Source organism: Sinocyclocheilus rhinocerous, unplaced genomic scaffold, assembly GCF_001515625.1.
Source record: "Sinocyclocheilus rhinocerous isolate Xijiao unplaced genomic scaffold, SAMN03320098_v1.1 scaffold781, whole genome shotgun sequence".
Classification (NCBI taxonomy): Eukaryota; Metazoa; Chordata; class Actinopteri; order Cypriniformes; family Cyprinidae; genus Sinocyclocheilus; species Sinocyclocheilus rhinocerous.
The window spans coordinates 2,178,881-2,201,237 of NW_015658395.1; the positions used below are offsets into that span (position 1 = coordinate 2,178,881).

General features: G+C 35.9%; 2 protein-coding genes and 1 pseudogene across 3 annotated transcripts in view; 2 read left to right on the forward strand and 1 right to left on the reverse strand.

Moving 5' to 3' along the window:
• Window positions 1–1,182, forward strand: part of LOC107722148 (ankyrin repeat and SOCS box protein 4-like) — a 4,407-nt gene extending 3,225 nt beyond the window's left edge. The window contains exon 5 of the mRNA XM_016530392.1: window positions 949–1,182. Coding sequence (XP_016385878.1) covers window positions 949–1,137 — 189 coding nt within the window. The 3' untranslated portion in view covers window positions 1,138–1,182. The remainder of the gene's footprint in view (window positions 1–948) is intronic.
• Window positions 1,183–3,244: 2,062 nt separating this feature from the next.
• LOC107722149 (pyruvate dehydrogenase (acetyl-transferring) kinase isozyme 2, mitochondrial-like) lies at window positions 3,245–13,822 on the reverse strand. Of its 2 annotated transcripts, none has more exons than XM_016530395.1 (11): window positions 13,233–13,822; window positions 12,214–12,355; window positions 9,737–9,808; window positions 9,430–9,614; window positions 8,677–8,766; window positions 8,463–8,540; window positions 7,095–7,171; window positions 6,502–6,600; window positions 6,233–6,343; window positions 5,879–5,992; window positions 3,245–3,850 (listed from the first exon to the last, which is right to left on the reverse strand). In XM_016530395.1, exons 1-11 carry the CDS (start codon window positions 13,348–13,350, stop codon window positions 3,707–3,709), a joined length of 1,230 nt encoding a protein of 409 aa, XP_016385881.1. In that variant the 5' UTR covers window positions 13,351–13,822; the 3' UTR covers window positions 3,245–3,706. The 2 variants fall into 2 exon arrangements, with proteins under 2 accessions (XP_016385881.1, XP_016385880.1); XM_016530394.1 differs by having other exon boundaries at window positions 8,409–8,540.
• A 2,444-nt stretch (window positions 13,823–16,266) lies between these two features.
• LOC107722126 (cytoplasmic dynein 1 intermediate chain 1-like) overlaps window positions 16,267–22,357 on the forward strand; it is a 58,263-nt pseudogene continuing 52,172 nt past the window's right edge.

Sequence of the window (22,357 nt, forward strand, 5' to 3'; positions counted from 1 at the left end):
CACACACACACACACACACACACACGACGCGTTACTCTGCGCTGCGCAAAACTCCGCATTTGAACAGTCAATAGCAAATACTTAAACTAATAACAAAACATACTTACAGTCGCTGATTCAGAAGCGCCAGATTGTCATAGCAAAGTCGGAATTTTTTTTTTATTTTTAGAAATGGCCTTTGTGCACAGCCAGCCTTGTACTCTCCTAGGTTCACAAAACTGTCGTCCGTAAAATGCGTTGCACAAATTCGAACATCTGGGTTGTGCTGTTCTGTTGTAAATAAATCTTAACCAATGATTCCTAATTGCATCTACTTCTGGAAGGCCAAATAAAGTGCTTTTGCTTTCGCACTGAAACCCACAGTGTCTCTCTGACATGGATGCATCAACACTGCTGTTCCTGAAACCACTCCTTCTTTCTTTGCGTGCACATTTGGGCGGCATTATGCTAATATTTCCACATAGTGACATAGACATGTGGGGGCGTGTTAGAACGAGCCGTTTTAGGTAGGTGTGGCTGACTCTTAACTTTTATAAAGAATATCTCTTTGGATTTGAGACTTTAGTCTTTGCAACTTTACAGATCTTCTTTATGCACCAAGAGCTTGTAACACTCCAAAGAGAAAGAAAAAATTGAAATCGCATCATATGACCGCTTTAAATAAATAACCTACTGTTTTACGTAGTTTCTTGTTTCAAAATGACACTGAATATTTTTTACTTGAAAACAAGACCAATACTGATTAAAAATAGGATTGCAGTGTATCTTGCAGTTTTAACAAAACATTCTGATTTTACACGATACAAAAGAGCAAATAATAATTTCTCTTTTGTAGTCTGTTGCCCTGCAAGCCTTGAATGTAGCACACAGTGATGTTTTGGTGAATGGGTAAGCTATACATTTATGAAGTGTTGCTTTTTCAACTTTGTTTCTTTTTTCTTCATTTAGAGGTGCAGGAATTTCTACGATTCTTTGTTTGCTGTCTGTACCAACAATCCACGCACTCTACAGCATCTGGCCAGATGTGCAATACGAGCTGCAATGTCAAATCGCTGTGAACTGGGTGTCCAGCATCTCCTTCTTCCTTCATCAGTGAAGAAATACTTGCTTCTGGAGCCTGTAGGAATCATATACTGACATTGTTTCTGCATTATACCTTTATGACTATTTCTTCAAATTCGAATTTTGTTACAATGCAAACAATGCTGCAAACTTGTTTACTTCTTGTTTTCAAAAGATTTTTTCTTTATTTGATCCTTTACCAGGGAACAATTAGATGGCTGATGTATTTAATATTAATGTGCATTATTAAAAATAAATATTTAATATTTAAATAATGAATAATTTGATTTTAATACTAATAATATTTAATATATTCCAAATAGTACTTCTAAATATTATACATTCAAAAGTTATTGGTCTTTCCACTCCATGCATATAAAAAGCCTTATGTTTTAATGAAAGACTATCAAGATCTGCTCTACATAATCAAACTCAGGTCTTAAGCTTGTCAGGCTAAGACTGTAGATCATTTTTTGAGGGGGAAATGAACAACAGAAAGCCATATTTAGCATAAGAGGATAATATCAGGGAGTACGCCAACAGCACATTACAGATAACAGCTGAATAGGATGAGATGTCTAAGCCATTAGTCCTTTTGTCAGAGGAAAAACTGAAGTGCTTGATGAGATAGTGAGAGCAGACACAGTGGTCATGGAACCTCTTTAGATGGGCCTTATTAGTTTAAGCTATAAAGGAGTTTTTAAAGGTCATTTTTGACAAGTTAAATCACTTAGAGGAATTTTAGGATAAAGGTAATATGAATGATCTTTATGAATGTTTGTAATTCTGTGGACTACAGTTTTACGTTCCCTAATAGTGATTATTATACCTTACCCCAATAAGTACACATTCTCATTTTTTGATCAAATCAAATAAAAACAAAATAATCAGTTTTAGGTGAACGAGTCATTCTTGTTCACTTCTGTGGAGCAATTGAAGCTTAATTTGAAAAGTTAAGGACTTTAATAAAACTTGATCTTGAACGACAGGTGATTTTAACAAACTGAATTTCCATGACTCGCTTATCTTACGAAAGACTATTTTTGCCACCTTCACTGGCATAACGATGGAAGTGATTCATGAATGAACCTGAGCAAATCTTTTTTCTGAATGGATTCAGCAGAATCGAGTCACTAAGATGAACCTAATTTCCCACTATACAGTGTAAGTTTACTGTACAGTATGTGTTTCAGTACTCACCGACCATGTTTTTAGGTAGCTACTTGTTAGCTATATTTAATAAACAAGTACACAGGAGACAGGGATATGTACAATAAAAATCTGCTTATACAAATTCCGTACGGGCTTTTTTTCAGTGATATTAGAGGTTCTGTGACTAAATTTATGTTTGTCCTTTCAACCTATGAGATACAGTATCACTGTTTGAAAATCATTGGCCTCAGCACTTGGTAAACTATTTTTGAAGAGTGGAGGTGCTCTTTTCATTCTAGTCGGCACTAATTTAAGGTTGCCATCTCCTTTAATGAGTTCTGTGATTACTGAGTCGTGTGTGAGTTTAGGATAGTACTGTATCTCTCTGTACCCCACACAATATTACCTGGAAGCAATGATTCTTCCTCCCAGAAGACGGCCTGTTTCCACTCATTCTCCACAGAAGAGATACAACAGAGAAACAGCCACCAACAAATCAACCTCTGACCCTGTAATGCTACAGACCAACTTTTATTTTGCGTTGTATGAGATTAAATTATATTTTATATTTTAAGCACAAAGTGATAATCTACGGAGCCCGGGAAGTCACCTGTAGGAGAAAAAAAACAATCCGTGGCGACGGTTTTGCAATCCGTCCCCTCAGTTTATAAACCGTACTCACAAAACTGTGTTTTATAGTCTAAAATAAACGCTAAGAAGAAGAATAGAAAATTTCCTGAGTTTTCTAAAAAAAAAAAAAAAAAAAAAAAAAAACAAAAAAACAAAAAAAAAAAAAAAAAAAAAAAAAAAAAAAAAAAAAAAAAAATACAAACCCGAGGGAACGGATTGCGAAAGCGTGCGCACGGATTATGAATTTGTGGGTACGGATTCAAAATCCGAAGGTACGGTTTACAAAATCTGAGCGCACGGATTGGAAATTCGTGAGTACGGTTTATTAATCCGTGGGCACGATTTGTTAAACCGAGGGAACAGTTTAAGAATTCGTGAGTACGGTTTATAAACTGAGGGGACGGATTGCAAAACCGTCGCCACGGATTGTTTTTTTTTCTCCTACAGGCGACTTCCCGGGCTCCGTAATAATCTAATAATCAAGTCCTCAATGTAGAGGAAAATCACTGTGTATGTTAGTTCTTATGGAAATTAGGGACTAGCAGCAGTTGTGCGGTTTTAAAAACGGTACATTGTGTGACTGACAGGTCGTCATTCTTCTGCATTCACAGAAGAATGTCCTGTGAAACTCTGAATGAAAGAGTTAGCACCGCAAATGAAATGCATGGTGTCTTATAAGCAATGTGAGATGTGGAAGACAAAAATGCCCTTGTTATTCAGACTGTAGCATTCATAAAGTCAATTATCAACCCTTTGATAAAACCAAGCGTCTGAAATACCTTAACAGTCACATAGATGGTTACCCAAATTAACTCCACTATAGTTCAGTCCTTATGTTTATCGTATATGCTTCTCATTCCTCTCAAACACTGTACTCGTACTTTCCTAGTTTCTTGGGCTCGCTGCTCGGGATGCACCAGTCGTCTGCCTCCATGCTCGTTTGATAATGCCTTAAGGCTGACTTGTTGAAGACAGGAAGTCTTTCTATTGATTCAGTGGATAAGGCCTGTTAAAAAACGGGGAAAACAAATGAGAAAGATTTTTAACATATTTGTAAATTGGTATAGAATTTAATCCAAATTCAAAAAATGTGGTAATATGATAGGTAGGTAGGTATATGCGGTAGAGCTGGGTGATATGGCAAAAAAAAAAAAAAACGTATTTATATATATATATCGTATTTTTACGATTTTTTTACTAGTCAACTTGAAAATGTAACTACAACATGATCCAAGTAACTTTTTCTTTATTAACCCTCCATTTAAATAAAATTCTAATCCAAGTGCACCACACATGAAGTTGTCAACATGACGTAAATGTTAAGCAAATCACTTGTTAAATATCTTTGCAGAAAGGATGCATGAATTACAACTACGTCTTGTACAAACTTGTCTTATACATATTATATGTTCAGAAATAATATGAGGAAAATGCTTTAAAAAATTCTCAAAAGTCAAAGTAATTCAAATTCAAAATGTTCAAATTCAAAACATTTTGAATTTGAATGACCTTGACTATTATTAACTATAAATGTACTGTAAAAACAATGAACAGCAGCTTTCAGACTGTCACCATGATGCAAACATGAAATATCAGACATACAGTAGTAGTTCTTTACAGGTTTTTTATTCGATTGCACTGCTTTTGCATAAATTTTTCTATGTAAACATGGACGCGTTTGACTTTTGCGCTCGCGTCTCGTGCATGAAACGGCATTCTAAAAATGTGGTGCTCAAGTTAAAAGAAGTTCAACTCCCATTTTCTTGTATTTTTTCCTATTCCATTTCCCGCGTTGAATCTTTGTCAACACAAAAGCGCATTCTGTGTGAATGGCAACTAGCTATATATTCTACTTCACAGAGCGCGTCACACCTGAGCGGTTAATCATGTGCGCCGACATGTGGTTGGATCATTCTTTTCTCTTTACTGTTATCATTGGAATATTGTGAAAGTGTCAAATTCTATCTTTTCTATTCCAAATCGTGATTCCTTGATTTATAAAAATAAAATTATGGCAAAACATTAAATTAGAAATTAATCGATAAAATCTGAAAAATCGCCCAGCCCTAATTTACAGTAGTTCGGCAAATTTTTGCAGGTGAAATGCAATTAATTCAATAGGAGTCCAGGTGATTGGGAATATCACAAAAGCTTTCCCCACACAGATTTCGCAACAAGTTCAAGTTGGTCATACAAATTAACCAACTGACCTTGTTAAATTTGAGACGGCACCATAAATGGATGGTCCACACAAAAATAAAAATTCTGTCATCATTTACTCACCCTCATGTCCTGCTAAACTTTTAAGACTTACTTTCTACCCTAGAACATAAAATAAGGTATTCTGAAGAATGTTGGTAACCAGTTTTGGTTCCAACTAGGTGGCCATATGTGCCATTTATACGGGACACGTCTTGGCCAGGGTTTTTATATTGCCTAAAACATCCAAAGTAGTTTGACCAATAACATGCAGGTATTGTACATAATCGACCAATCGTGGTGCGTGAGAAGGTGAGATCTACAGAGAACGATCAAAACCATGCAAATATGTGCACGTGTTTGTTTGTTCGTTTCGACTTGAAGCGGTGCTGCGCAGTCCGATCATTGTAAGACACCAAAATACCGCGAGAGTGATTCGAAAGCATAAGGAGCCGTCTGCTCTGCTCTCAGTAGCTCTCGTGAATGTCATACAACGATCGAACTGCACAGCGCAAAGAGCCAAAACCTGGATATTTTAGGCAATATAGAAATCCTGGCAGGGACGTGTCCCATAAAAATGGCCCGTATGGTCACCCTAGTTCCAACTGACTTTCAGTGACTGGACAAAAAAATGGAACGCCAATAGAAAAGGAAACCATTTGGTTACCAACATTCTTCAAAATATCATCTTTTGTGGTTTGCAGAAGAAAGAGTCATACAGGTTTACACGTACAAAGAAATTCAGAAATTCAGCTTCAAATCAGTCACTTATGAGGACACTTCCTACATAAGTAGTAAACAGTGAGGCAGTTCACTAGGTAGTGCTAGAGTGTACCTTTAGGTATATGACTGCCGACGTGCCGTATCCCTCCATAGAGTAGAGCTGCAGATCTCCCTGGAAGTACTTGGCATAAAGGCGGGAAATAGGAAGACCATAGCCAAAACCAGCCTGCAAAGAAAGCAAGCCATAGTAAGTATGTGAGAGAAAGAGAAAACATTACAACTGCATTACAATACTAATCTGGTATAAACAATAAACTGAACTGTTGGTAATTCTGCTAATTTATAACTGTAAGTTCACAGTTTACTTAAAAACATGACTGTGGATCAAAGATTTACCATGTGGTATCATTGCACAACAAAGACAATCTGCATATAGTATGTTTAATTAGACAGCCTAGGTTCTTACCAGGGGAGCATTACGGCTGTTTTCAGCCACAGGACTCGGTGCAGTTGAATACATGTAGCTGAAAAGCCTTTCAATTTTCCTCAAAGGAACTCCACCTCCTCTGTCAGACATCTAATACAACACAAGGGTCATTACAAACATGTTTGGCTCTCACCGCTCTTGCAAGTATGTTGCAAGTTAAAATAGAGATAAAATATTAAACTTTTGCTGACCCGTTACATCTGTGCATCTGAAAAAGCATTAATGCTGAGGTGTTGAAAAAAGCTCACCTTGATGGTCAGATCTTCACTTCCTAGAGAAACTCTCACTTTGATTGGTGGTAGATGTAGGCTGGTCTCATGGGTTTCCACAGTTGCTCTCATTGCATTCTGTTACAGAGAAAAAAAACACACATTATCATCAACTGCTTGATGGTCAAGTTAATTCAAACCCATTTGACTTTCTTACTTCTGTGGAACACAAAAGGAGACGTTTAGCTGAATGTCAATGCAGCTCTTTTCCATATAATGAAAAAGCCCAAAACGTACCATTGAATGGTCCATATAACTTGTTCACTATATTCCAAGTCTTCTGAATCCATACAATAGCTTTGGATAAGGACCAGACAAAGTTTTAGTCATTAATCACTGAAAATCTAGCTCTTAAATCTCATTTACACTTGCACATATTTTTGTTTTGTAACTAATTTCGACGTATTAACATTCTGTAAAAACTAATTTTGTGCTCTGCAGAAGAAAATAAGTCATACAGGTTTAGAACGACATGAGGGTGAAGTTATGGTGATGCATTTGCCTCGTTTTTACTTTGTTTATATAAGTCTATCATTGTGTAGGCTATAGCTACTATAAAGTGGTTCAAGTACCTTGAAGAGCTCAAAGAGCATGTGGTACAGATGAGAAGGCACATAAACTATATGTATAGGGTCACTGGATCCTTTAACTGTGAAAACAACAGATATATCAATTCAGTAACAGTTGAGTAACCCAAAAAACAAGGCCATAACATGCAGGCCCACATTAATTTTTTATTTTAAGAATGCAAAGAAGAAATCAACACTGGCATGCTGCCCAAACTAGTCAGGTATGAAGCACATGATAGAGGTTATGCTGGCTAATTTGTTACTATGTGTTGGTAAAAAAACGCCGCAATGGTGGTCACTCAACCTTGTAGGTTCTCTTTGCTTGACACAATAGTACATTGCTATTTACATGTCTAAGAGATAAAACGAGAGATCATGCCAACATTTTTCCATTATGTAACTAAGTACACAGCGCTGTTCCTATCATCCATTTCTCCATAGACACACAGTGATAAGATTATAAAGCGCTATTTCTGTCTACACCGATAAGTGATTAAAAAACGTACTAAATGTGGTTGCATAATAGTTAACGTTTCTAATAAAAACAAATTAAAATACTCTATGCTATTATTTATTACTATCAATCCACATTATGCATCTTATTGTACTTATACTGTAAATGTACATTACAGTGACACTGCCATTCTAATGTTTGGGGGTCTGTAAGATTATTTTAATGATTTTGAAAGAAGTCCCTTATACCAAGGCTGCATTTATTTGACCAAAAATACAGTAAAAACCGTAATACTGTGAAATATTATTACAATTTAAAATAACTGTTTTCTATATTAAATGTAATTTATTCCTGTGAAGGCAAAGCTGAATTTACACCAGCCATAACTCACGTTTTCAATGTTACACGATCCTTCAGAATTCATTCTGATATGCTGATTTGCTGCTCAAGAAACATTTCTTATTATTACTTATTATTATTAATGTTGAAAACAGTTGAGCTGATTAATATATTTATCTTTTTTAGGATTCTTTGAAAATAGTAAGTTCAAAAGAACAGCATTTATTTGAAATAGAAATGTTTTGTAACATTATAAATGTGTTTATTGTAACTTTTGATCAATTTAATGCTCTCTAGCTGAAAAAAAAAATGTGAAAGTTGAATTTCAGGTCATGCTTGGCTGATAAGATTTCACAGCATACCCATAATCCCCACCCAACACATTTTGTTGGCACCATCCCACACTGTCAAACAACTACAGTCTAACATGGAATCAATAAGACTGTAAATAAGCAAATAAGTGTAAACAAGACTGTAGAGAGCTCCACTGCAGAGTTCAGGTTTTCTGACAGTTCATGACTCACCATGCACAGGACACACAAAGACTGAAAGTCTGAGAGAAAAAAATTCTCGCACACAGTTCACTTGTTTGATTTCCACTTCAGGAGAGGTCAAGTAGTACTGATCACACAGCATCTTGGCACTCTCATAGGCATCTAGAGAGAGAAAGTGTGAGACACGGTATGAGTTTGCCCATGTAGGGCCTACAATGTCCATTACACCCACAGTTTATTGTCTTTCTTTGACAGAGTAAATAAAAGTGTTACACAGGCAAGAAACATGGGTAATTACCTTTTACAACCTCCACAACGTCACAGTTTGGGTCGATACTGCCAATGTGTTTGGGGTGGGCTGGATTGGTGCTGCCATCGAAGATTAACGCTAAAATGAACACATATTTTAAATACATTTTATTTGTAGGAATGCATGATATATGGGTACTACATTGGTTATTTTCATAGTTTAATGACTGTTAATTAGCTGTATTGGATAACATTAGATCTACACTTCTGTTCAAAAGTTTGGGGTTAGTAACTTTTTTTTAAAGAAATTAACATTTTATTAAGCAAGGACACATTAAATTCATCAAAAGTGACCGTAAATACATTTATAATGTTACAAATAACTTCAATTTAAATAATACGGCTCTTTTGAATAGTAGTGTATATAAGTCAATAGTAGATGTTTAACTGCATTTGCTTATTTCCCCTCTTTTTGCATTTAATTTGCCATCATCTAAGGCTCACTTAAAGTTAATCTATAAAAGCACTGATAATTTCATAACACTGTTAAAATCTTTAGTAAATCTCAAAATGAATATCCATTTTCTCATGCTGTGCAATATAATGCCTGAATTCACTGAAAGCATTTAATTTTGAAGTATTTAGACAAAATAGTACAGAATTTTTAAATATATTTTTTATTCATTGGTTATGAAGCTATGGAACATTACATTATCAGCAGATGGTTAATCTATTGTTTCAGCTGAGACAAAAATATCCATCCTGCTTGGCTAGGGCTTTAGTACATGTCCTGAACACTTACAGTGCTGATTCATCAGCATGCGTGTGGAGATTCGGCTCATGTAGAAGCGGTCCAAAAAATACTGGACGTTCTGATTGGTCACGGGATCCACGCCAAAGGCCTCCTTGTACTCCAGCACTCCCTGTGCCATGGTGGGCACCACATTGTTGTGCCTGTTCCTGACATTGATCAGTGTTTCTGTGAATCTAAGAGACACGCCATCCAGTTAAACACACTATTAGAGCTGCAGCCAAGTTAAACATGAACTAAACATGAGTAAGATTAATGACTTTGGATTTCCCAGAATGCTCCTGAATACTGTACTTACTTAGTTAGGATTTTTTTATCATCAGGGTCTTTCTCCAAAAAGTCAACAAGCTCCATCAAACTCTGCGCATACCTGTTTTTGAGAGTAAACAAACATTCAGGGTTTATTTTTAGACTGACTTAAATACAACTCAATTTTATTTGATGTGATTTATTAATTGATTAATAAATGAACTTTGTTTTCTGTTTTGTTTTTTTGACTGAATGAAAACTTGAATTTCAGTTTCAGAGTTTTGATAAAAAACATAATAATTTAGGTGCACCACTATTTCCAAATGAAACAAAATTGAATTAAATCGAATGAGATGAGAATCAAATTGCATAAAAATTTAATTGTACCAATACCCAGCCCTATTTGAAACACAGCCATAATGCACCACACATTATGTAATACTGTGTATTGTTTCCTTTGAACAACAAAGCCAATGTAGTTGTTTATCTGAATGGCTAATGGAGGTGCAAAGCACTGACAGGTATTTATTCTAACCACTGATCCAATTCTTATCACTGCTTTCCCAAAGCTGAATGGTGATTAAACAGCTTTGCATAGATAATTTAATGCTTAGAGTCAAATCAAGCCCGCCATGTGACTTTTGGCAAGGGAGATGTGCTGCACAGAGAACAACAGTCTTACACGTGACACAGTGAACGCACTGTACTAGCTACAATCCACCTGACTGACAGTGTTCTGTGTCAGTGAGCCGCATTGTCAAAGAGGACTTGTTTACACTGAGACATCTAGGAAGGCTGCAGCGCACACTTGTTTGTGTTCAGTGTCTCATGCTACCTGACACCGCATAACATTTTGATGAACACATTTGAAAGTTACATTTAGTTCACATTGTGATCTCAGCATAATTCAAGAGATTCTAGAGTTTTGAGGACAAAGGACCCTGAAACAAATGGACTATCACATATGAAGACTTAAAACTCGAGTTATAAAAATATTAACAACAAAAATAACAACAAATCTGTTTCATATAGGAAAGACCAAGGGCAATTGTAGCATTTTGTACATTGTCCTTCATAACTCACAAACTATTACAAATCTACCTATTATTTATTGGAATAATGTAATATAATATTACAGAAATACATAATAAATATTTTGTTTAAAATAAATAAAACATACTAAAAAGAAATCTAACAAAGAATATGTATAGTACATAAATAAATAAATTTGTTGAAAATTCATACTTTTTTCTCAGGCAGAAAGAAACCTTAAGCACTCCACGGAGCATAATGCAGAGTTTCACAACATTTGCTTGTTTGTGACTGAATAAATGTGTGTGTTACTGTCCCGGTATCATGTATAGTTTTCATAAAAGCCTCTGAATCCAGCATAGTCAGCGGAAAAAAGTTCCGTTTACATAATGCCCACAATTGCATAATTTTCAATGCATTCCAGTTGACTTGTTGAACACAAAGCCTCTGCTAAACTTTGTAAGACAAAGGTCAATAACTACGACAGCTCATTTTGAACTTATAAATCATTCTGTCCTTCAAATCCAGTCCATTCAGAAGTCTATTCTTGAACAGAAATCCTTTCCATGAAGAACAAGAACAATCACCTGCACATTTACCCCACTTGAAAACCAGTACTCTGTCAACTATTAAATACATGTTATTCATCATTTTCTCATTCAATTTTGTTTTAAACCTTTTGCTTTCAATAGAGAAGAGTGACAGAAAAGTTCACAGGAAAAGGATCAGGATGTGACAAAGGTCAGGCTCTGACCTACATCCTCATGAGAACAACTCTTACATGTCTCAAACATGTTCTACTTGCTAATATTAAAATAGCATATACCTACAAACACTTATTTTGGCTATTCTAATTGATTTATGTTTTACTTTTAACAAACTAGCTAAGAAAGATCGTTACTTATCTGGTGTGTGGATTCCTTAAATGACTTCTTTTATGGTGTAAAAAAGCCAGCTGTCTATCCATCATCTTTGTTTTCATGATTTAAACTGCATTAATGAATTTGACCTCAGATTCAAGTTTCAGAACACTACTAACTTTTATATATCCATATGCATTTTAGCCTAAAGATGAACAGAAACGTTATCTGAAAACACATTACTATCCAACCTGGAGTAGCTAGAATGGTGGCTAAATAATTCTAAAAAATGCTGATGAAGTTTGGTGATATCCTAAGTTTTTGCTAAGAGGTTGTTACAATGTGCTGAATCAACATTTCACACCAAACACGCTTGCTGTATGTCTAACAGTAATAAATGTTACAGAAACATACCAACTTTTATTTGCTCTCCAACTTACAAGGTCCTTATCTAAAAGACTTCATGGTCACCTTTCGTTTGAAGTCATGTGCTGCTCACTATAAGTCATATACAGTATGTCATATGAGTTGTAAAAACTTTATAATAGAGAGCCTAGAGTAGGCAGAAATTCATCACACTGGAGCATGTGGCACTTCAGGGAGTCTAGAACAGCATGTCAGCTGTGGATCTCACCAGCTATGAAGCAGCTTCAGTGAAGGAGTGCTGAGCAGTTTGTCCGGGAGGAAGTCGATCTCCTTCATGATGTTGGCTAAACGGACAGGAAGCTCTTGCCTTAAAAACATGAAGGAGGTCTTTTCACAGGCATTGGCTGATCCTGCGAGCAAGACGGGACTACATTAGTAAGAATTTTGCTCTTGAACTTGACATGTACGGCATACCTGAAAATCCCTATACAGTTAAGACCAATATTTTGGTGTAATCCCTAACAAGACATCAGTTTGAACATTTGTGTAGACTTCTAAATGACTGTGGATTTTAGAATTAAGCTTTGTAATATGAGATGTTATGTAAAATGACACTTTAGATTAGAAATGTGTATATTTTAAATATTGTTATTGTTAAATATTGTTTTTAATGACAGTTGTCTTTAAGAACCTGTAACAATGCAGAAAAGTTAATAAAAAACAGACAGTTTTTAAGAATGACTTCTTACCTCATTGTGTAGATGCACTTAAGGTTAAAATATAATAAATATATGTGTACAGCTATTAAAAACAACATCAATGGTACAGTTTATTTTGTGAGGTGATATTCAATTTATATATCATCAAACAACTATATTTAAGTCATTTGAGAGATTTTTTCATGCAATCTCTTCTACCAAATAACAGTAAGAGGAAGGTTGTGTCTCAAAACCTAGAGAGCTGCCTATGTAGACGTCATGGTGTGCACTACAGCTGCATACAATATTGCATAAGTAGATTTAGGCTGTTTTTACGAAAAATACAATGTTATACATGGTACAGTAATGGTAATACTATGGTATTTTGATAAGGTATACGACATATTCCCCATGATACACGTAAGAAGAAAAAAAAACATAAAATTACCATAATACCATTTTATAATATGCCCTTGTTACAACAAAAGTGCCTTTATACTTTTTATTAGTGAGCTCACTAGTAGACTTTCAGACACAACCACGACGAGTTGGCTCCATCAGATCCATTTCAAACGGGTAAACAACTCACCAAAGTCAATGAACTGCTTCATTGACAGCGGGGACGGAGAGTACTTTGAAAATCTGTCCACTTGTTTAGGTATGTTCAGCTTTGAGCTGTTCTTCAGCATGATCTGGGCGAACTTCATGTTGATGTTCAAGTGAAATCCACAGTGTTTGAAACGTTCTTCTCAGCGAGTTATTGTCCTCGTCTCATCAGACGCAGTTCGCAAAGTTTGACATTCTAGCACAGCCTGTTACTTCATCACATAAATGAAGATCTCCGCTGAAATCCGGTGTGATCGGACTGTCCGGTGGAAGAGTCCTCCTGAATCGCTCTAATTCGGTTTAATTTGTCATTGCACCAAAATAACTGACCAGCACAAGGAACAAAACAGGGTACAAACATAACACAAGGGAGGGAGGGGAGACGGAAGACTGTTACTCCAATCTGCATAGAGATAGTACAATAGAGTTTAACCAACACAACGTGTTCTCTCTTTCTATTCTTATCGACAGGTAAAAAGCTATCATTGCATTGTATAGTAGTTAATATAAAGAGACTGATTATATGATTTTGTCATATGCTCTTTCTTGTGCAGCCACCAGAAATGGGCTTTGCTTTCTACATGCCATGCATCTATATCGCCCTGCCTTTGACGCATGCGCACAGCTAATGTAGAGCAAAGGTCTTTGGGAGTGGGGCTGAGACACACTTTTTTAGTCATCTTTAGTGGTGTATTGTACAGCGTGTTCCGCATCCTCTAAATCAGTGTTTCCCAACCGACGTGCCGCTATACCGTTCATGAGAATCGGAACAGCAAAGTCCACTCAAAAATTGAGCCGACAGGAAACATCGATGTAGTACAGTATTGTTTCTGTCTGCAATAGCCCTACTGTTGACTGAGGGGACAAATCACTTATAATAACCTCAATTAGTTCCTTTAATGCGACAATATAATAGGCTACAATACATTGAGAAAACCTTTAAAAAAAAAGGATGAAAACTGATTAAATGCGAATTTGTAATTCATGTAGGCCTATTTAGTTTCAGGGTTATCAATACTAAAGGAAAAAATATTAACGAAAAAAAAAATCATTTGTACAGAGTATACAATAATATAAAGTATGTGATATTAAGATTCCAAAACAGAGGCTTTACAAAAAATATTATTACAATCATAAACTGTTTTTCATCACCCCTGTTAATCTAGTGATTTCTATTTTAAAATTAGTGCAATCATTTTTTAAATAATTTTATTTATTTATTTATTTATTTTACAGTGACCATTTACTGTACATTTTAGGCACATTTCGGCTGGTCAGGCTGAGAAACCTGTAGCCCAGTTTAAACCAGCAAACGATCTTTAGGCTGGTTTCTAGATATTTTTAGCAGTGTTCTGAATGACAAAAGGCTAAACTGCCTTGCTCTTTTGGACTATGGTTCCATCTAGTGGTGTACAACCATTCAAACGAACCTAATGTATACATCTGTAGTTTGTGTACATCAATGCAAAAAAATAACAAATCCGCTAGGTGGCACTGTTGCAGTGGATTAATTTATTTCTACATTATAACAGCATTTTGGAAAGGGAGAGCTGGGATCTTTTAGTTATCTCTAGGTAGCAAGGCGGTCTATGAGAATCTTGCCACCTCTGAAAAATGTAGGCCACTAGCCTTACATTTTGCCAACAGCTTTGATGAATTTCTAAACGATCGCATCGTATAATCTCAAACATGTTTTAATCGAAGGGCCGCATTAAAGCGGATGGCAGACTGTGTGCATCAGCAGTGATACAGCATATTTACAGTGGACAGCAGCCACACTGGGAACAGGTAGGAAGTGTCACACACACCGGGTGCATGTTTCTCACGCTCACATAACTGTGAGGTTTCATACGTGCATTTTGTTGTGTTTCATGCTTTATGTTCGATGACTTAATACTCGCATATGGTTTATGATGTCATTGTGCTTCTCTTGGTAGCCTACCCACTGTTAGCAATAGCAACGCTGACATCATTTGTATATCCAAATGTATCATTGTGACATCTGTGTAATATATCTGGATTTTAAATAATTGTTTATTTTATAACTCTGTAATCGAATTGGAGTCTGTTATGACAACAAAACCAAAATTATGATACATGACAGTCCACCTAATGTAGCATCTTCCTCATAGACAGCTATGTCCGGATCTTATGAACCTGTCCACATCATAAATGTGACGTTTGCATGATAATTTGCAATCAAAATATATGTTTTTATTTATTGATTTGTGTTTTTATTTAATGCATTTACATTTTGTTTTATGTTTTAATTAAGCTTTAATAAAGCTTTCCCCCACAGTCTGATATTGTTTTGTTTTTATTACCACTCCTTTTCATTTTTTTAAATCATATGATAAAGCCTAGTATTTACAGTTTTGAGAAGTATTATTCTTAGATCATATAGATACAGTCATCTGCCACACCCTTAAGCTGTCTTGAAAGGGCGCAAAAGTCCTAGTGTAATGACGCGGACTTTAGACTGTGAAAAGGAGCATCCTGCAGATGAGGCATTAAACTGGCCTCCTGACATTCTGTTGTCATGAATACCGCACCTCAATTATGAATTTGACTTTATTTACTTTTTGAAGCTGGTAGCACATTCTGATGGCTGGTAGGCCGTTGTGAAAAACTAGCTTGCTGCTGGAGCTAGTTTTAGTCCGGCCAGCAGGGGGTGAGCATTCCCTGACTTGTATGGGTGCAAAAGTCTCAGGATAACGAATCAGACTTCAGAATGTAAAACGAAGCAACCTTTTGATAAACCGTTAGACCGGCACCTGTAAAAAGGAGCGTCGTTCAGATGAGGCATTAAACTGGCCTCCTGACATTCTGTTGTCATTAATTCTCCACCTTAATCATGAATTTGACCTCATTGTTTAAGCTGGTAGCGCATCCTGATGGCTGCATTGAGCTTGTCAGGATGTGCTACCCCTCTATTAAAGCAGCTTTATTAAGGCGCAGACTACGAACGCAGCTGTGGCATGCAGTAGGCAGTGTCTGGTTCGTCACTAAATCTAAGCATGCCAGGGCCTGGTCAGTACACTGGTGGGAGACCATTTGTGAAAATATAGCTTGTTCCTGCAGCTAGTTTAAGTCCAGCCAGCAGGGGGTGATCATTCCCTAAGAGTGACCTAAAAGCCGAACTTGAGCGTAAGAAACAGCGCCTTGCTCAAATCAGAGAGGAAAAAAAGAGAAAGGAGGAAGAAAAAAAGAAAAAAGAGGTGAGATAATATTTTAATGAGACTAATTCAGAATGTGGTAAGAACTTTATATGAATATCTGAGTATGTGTGCATTTGTAAACAGTCAGAGACACAACAGAAAGCAGAAGCTGCTCCTGAGGATTCAGATTTGCACTGCAGGCACAGGGGGACCAAGGCCCTCCTCGAGCATTGGAATCTCACCCGAACCTCCATTAGGTACAGTACACAGACCACTGGACCGCATTGAAATATCCATCTGCACCGCAGCCACCTCACTCAACAATGCCTGTCTCCGAAACACTTCAGAACATTGCCTTTTTACCTTTGCCAAGATCAGGCTGTGTAATATTCTGGGTTTGCTTCAAGTCTCTGAATAGGACTTCATCCAAACCTCTTTTTAGACGGGCTTTTCCATTCTGCATTTCAGTCTTTTTGCTACACTGTATACTTTTTGCTACGTCCTGAATTACTAATCCTGTCAATGTTGTTTTGTAATTGCTAATGTAAGTACTAAGGTTTATCCAACAGAATAGTTATTTTCAACTGCCCAGCAAGTCACACAAATCTCTAGACGTTAACAATACACTAATTAATGAAACATGAGCAAATTAAGAAGCTTCTTATCTCACCACCCTGCTGGTTTTGTGACAGTCATGTAATCCTTTTCTTTGCTACTATTGCCATCTAGTGCAGAGCTATGTACATTACAAAGATGGGCTCCATACTTACCGGTATAACTTTGCTTTTTAAATGAAATCTTATTGTGCATAGTATAAATTAGTGCAGTATAAATATTATACCTTTGTTTATAAAGTAGTTGGTTAAAATGTATTTGAAATTAAACAACATTTTGTATCTGACTGTCTTTTTGTCTTTTCATAGTCCCGACACCAATGTCCCCATCAAAATCAATGAGCACACCCAGCGAGACATGCAGCCATCGGTTGATGGAGCAGCTGCTGGCAGGTATTTTAACACCCCGAAACCTTCATATATGACCATGTACCTTCAGTAGACATCAATCATTAATGTTTTTAGTATTTGAGAGTAAAACAAATGCTTTTGCCAATAATAAAGTAGGGTAAACAATACAAGTTAAAGTAAGGCAATACAATGCAAGTTAATAACAATTTATTTTATTTTATTTTTTACTGTAAATTATCTTTATGCACTACAGTTCAAATGTCTGGGTTGCTAAGATTTTCAGATTTTTGAAAGAAGTCTTTTATGCTCACCAATTGAAATATTTAATATGTTAATATTAAATACATTTAAATATTTAATCTATTTTCAAATGTAATTTATTCCTGTGACGGAAAAGCTGAATTTTCAGCATCATCATTACTCCAGTCTTCAGTGTCACATGACCCTTCAGAAATCATCCTAATATGCTGATTGGTGCTCAAGAAACATTTCTTATTGTTACAGATTGAAAACTGTAACACTGTGTGTTGAAAACAGCTGTGCTGCTTCATAATTTTGTGGAAACAAATTTTTGTAATTTATGATCAATTTAATGTTTTATTGATTAATAATTAATTGATGATTAATTTCTTCATTCTGAACATATATATATATATATATATATATATTATATTTTATAATGTAGTAGAATACATTTTATTTAAAAAATATATCATTATTTTATAATAATTTTGATAAAATTTTTTGTATTTGAGTGGGAACATTAAATAAGAATTTAAATGTCAGTTCAGAAATAAAATATTCTGTTCTAATCTTTGTTTTTCAAATACTAAACGTGTTTCTATGTTAACGGGATAGTTCACCCAAAAATGAAAATTCTGTCATTAATTTCTCACCTTCATGTCGTTCCAAACCTGTAAGACCTTCGTTCATCTTCAAAACAGAAATTAAGATATTTTTGATGAAATCCGAGAGCTCTCAGACCCTGTATAGCCTGCGACACAACTGAAATGTTCCCAGGTCCAGAAAGGTGGTAAGGACATTGTTAAAATAGTCCATGTGGCATCAGGAGTTCAACCGTAATTTTACAAAGCTACAAGAATACTTTTTGTGCGCAAAGAAAACAAATTTACAGACTATTTTACCGATGTCCCAAAATTTTCATTTTTGGGTAAACTATCACTTTAATAGCTTTTGTTTAAGCAGGAACAAGTTATTTTGTAACACAAGTGTGACTGATTTTTTTTTTTTTATATGGGCTCAACAGATATAGGTAAGAATCATTCTGTGGTTAGTGGGCATCTAGAAATTGATAACTAACCAGAGAATTTCCTGTTAGAGAAATATTTGTAAGATGAGACGATCGATTTTTAACATAAAGCATCAAAAATAACAACCAAGAGTGTATCAGTGCCGGTAGCAGTGAGGGTTGTTAACAGGCTCATTTTTCTTTCTCTGAAATATAGACAGATAGCTGCAGTCATGTGGAAAGAGGTAGACTGATGCGACTGCTTCTTTGGCCTGTAATTAAGTCTGCATAATGCAGTCGTGCAGCACGTTTGACACATGATGTGCGCGCTTGCCCCTGTCAGCGCTCCCTGCAGGGGGCTCGGCTCACAGCAACTGGACTGAAGTGATATTTCCAGGACATATTAATGACTTCAGCTTTAGCTATGCAGTACCATTGCCTCATGGTAGCATGATAGTCACATAGGATTATATATGAGTTAAACAAATTTACAGACTATTTTACCGATGTCCCAAAATTTTCATTTTTGGGTAAACTATCACTTTAATAGCTTTTGTTTAAGCAGGAACAAGTTATTTTGTAACACAAGTGTGACTGATTTTTTTTTTTTTATATGGGCTCAACAGATATAGGTAAGAATCATTCTGTGGTTAGTGGGCATCTAGAAATTGATAACTAACCAGAGAATTTCCTGTTAGAGAAATATTTGTAAGATGAGACGATCGATTTTTAACATAAAGCATCAAAAATAACAACCAAGAGTGTATCAGTGCCGGTAGCAGTGAGGGTTGTTAACAGGCTCATTTTTCTTTCTCTGAAATATAGACAGATAGCTGCAGTCATGTGGAAAGAGGTAGACTGATGCGACTGCTTCTTTGGCCTGTAATTAAGTCTGCATAATGCAGTCGTGCAGCACGTTTGACACATGATGTGCGCGCTTGCCCCTGTCAGCGCTCCCTGCAGGGGGCTCGGCTCACAGCAACTGGACTGAAGTGATATTTCCAGGACATATTAATGACTTCAGCTTTAGCTATGCAGTACCATTGCCTCATGGTAGCATGATAGTCACATAGGATTATATATGAGTTGTTTTTACTCCAAGGTCGGTTGTAACAGTGTCCCGCTCTAAGTGTCTCCATCTATATAACTCTCGTCCTCTCCCAGGTCAGGGGTCAGTGGCATTATTAAGCACAAAACAGACACAAACAATAAAAGGTATGTATCCGCACAAAACCCTAACCCAGAATCCCAAGCAGCCCCTTTGAAGGGAACGTGTATGCTCTGCTATTAAAGTCAGCGCACACACTATCTTATGGGCAGTTGAAAAAAGCAGAGCAGTTTAGATTGCTCCCCCCGGTGTGACTGCCTGATGCCTGCTGTTACCTTGAGCCTTGACTTTAACAATTCCTCTTGCATGGTTAAATTACATTGTATGAATTTATATGAAATTACCACCCCTTAAAATAGTTATGTTATCTCATGGGATTGGGTTGGTGTAAAACGCATCATGCATCACACTATGTGTATTATACAATATTTTTACAATATTTATAATAAAAAACACTAATATAGTAAACAAATATTAAAATGTAAAATATGGCTCAAAAGAACCATATTCATTTTTTCTATTGTATATTGTGAGCATAACATTTTTGATGTATGACTAAAAGCTTAGAAGTTATCGGTTAAAAACAAGATTTATTTAAAAAAAAAACAGTAACTAGTCCATAGGCAAAGTATCTTTAATTGTAGATGAATAAAATAGGAATTATTATTATAATATTGCAGATTTTGTCTTGTTTCTAGGCTGATTGTATTCTAGGTTTCTTTCTAATTTAACTTTTTTTTTTTTTTTTACATTGATAATCAACAATTATATATTTGTGAGTGTGTGTGTGTGTGTGTGTGGTATTGCACTGCATTTGTTTTGTACTGTAGTGTACCAATGTGTATGCAACTCTTCCTTTGTTCCTCTCATTTCTCTTTCTGGCTCGCTCCCTCTATCTCATTCCCCTTTCCTTTTAAGTTTGTCAAGTTCAAGTGTTTTCAGCTGGTCACTCTCCAGCTGTGTGCCCAGGGCTGTATGTGACAGTGATTGATGCACCATGCCATGTACTGAGAATGCTTTAAACATTAATTCTAGCAGTCAACTGAGGGTCATCCAAACTTACAATATGTTCATGGACCTGAATAATGAGCCCTACAGCATATTAGATAACATCGTATTTTGTCACCGTGATGCTGTCAATTTGTTATTGCTGTATGTATTTTAATGCGCATGCAAGTGTGTGCACATGACGTGTCAGGTTGCAGGACATTCATAGGCCGTTATTTTTCTCTCCCCAGATGTCGAACGCACAGATTGGGACCTTCTAAGATAACTCCAAGGTGGATTTCCTGCCCAGAAAGGCGGTGTCCTACTGTAAAGACACAAAAAGCAGCTTATCAATCTGAAGGTAGATGCTTACAGTAATATTCAGTATTATGCACAGAATATGTATGTAATATAATATAGAGTGGTTAAACTACATTTAAAGGGATAGTTCACCCAAAAATGAAAATTTTGTCATTAATTACACACCCTCATGCCGTAAGAACTTTGTTCATCGTCGGAACACAAATTAAGATATTTTTGATGAAATCCGAGAGCTTCCTGACCCTCCATAGACAGCATTCAACTGACACATCGTGGTACTGTACTCTCATGAACGCGCGAGAAGACTGACATGTAAGAGAAAAAACTATTGATTAAAATCTTTATTTTAGTTTTCTTTGCACACATAAAGTATTCTTGTAGCTTCATAGCATTATGGTTGAACCACTGATGTCACATGGACTATTTTAATGATGTCCTTACTTCTTTTCTGGGCCTTCAGTGTGTCAGTTGTGTTGCTGTCTATGGAAGCTTTAAGTTTTCATCAAAAATATCTTAATTTGTGTTCCAACGATGAACAAAGATTTTACGGGTTTGGAACGGCATGAGGGTGAGTAATTAATGACAGAATTTTCATATCCCTGATATATTCCATTAATGCAAATCATTTGATTAATTCAACCAAGATCTGTTTAATAACTTACACTAAATGAAACCAATAAAAATATAAACATTTGTATTACTGAGTCCACTTAATGATAAACAGCAGCATTTAAAAAATCCCTACAAAAAGATGACTCAAATGAATCTGTGAATCATTTTTGAATGAATTCATTTATATGAATCTTCCAATGAACCGATTCACTGAAAGGAATCAGTTTAGGAGTGCCTGTGTGATTCAAGTTCGTTCAGCTGTAAAGCTGCATGTACAATATAATGTGACATACTTTAAATACAGCACTTTGTCATGCTACATCGCCGCTCATTTCGAAGTAGATTGTTACTGGAAAAACTGTGTTATTTTGGAAAGAGCTGAGCTATTGTCATGCTGATGAAAAATGTAGTAAGTAGCATTGCTTCCAGTTAGTTATTCGCCAACTCTGAACTATAACCACATGAACTGTGGAGAGAAAAATAATGCTATTAATCAATTCAAGTTTTCCGGCCAACTACGATGTGAGGTCATAACCTATGCTTAATTCAATTAAAAATAAATTTAATTAAAATATATTTTCCTGGTGTTTTATACTGTAGGCTAGTAATTGCCTCTTGTGTGAAGTGATATTTATGCAGCGCAAAATCAGACATTTAATTACAAATGTGCGTGTATTCACCTTGTCAACCACTGTTAAGATCTACAAT

Coding starts and splice junctions, on each gene's coding strand:
- LOC107722149 (XM_016530394.1), bottom strand. CDS start 13,350: ATGAAGTTCGCCCAGATCATGCTGAAGAACAGCTCAAAGCTGAACATA. Junction 7,172..8,408: donor CTTTGTGTGTCCTGTGCATG/GTGAGTCATGAA, acceptor TTGTTTTCACAG/TTAAAGGATCCAGTGACCCT. Junction 5,993..6,232: donor ACAGCCGTAATGCTCCCCTG/GTAAGAACCTAG, acceptor CTTTCTTTGCAG/GCTGGTTTTGGCTATGGTCT.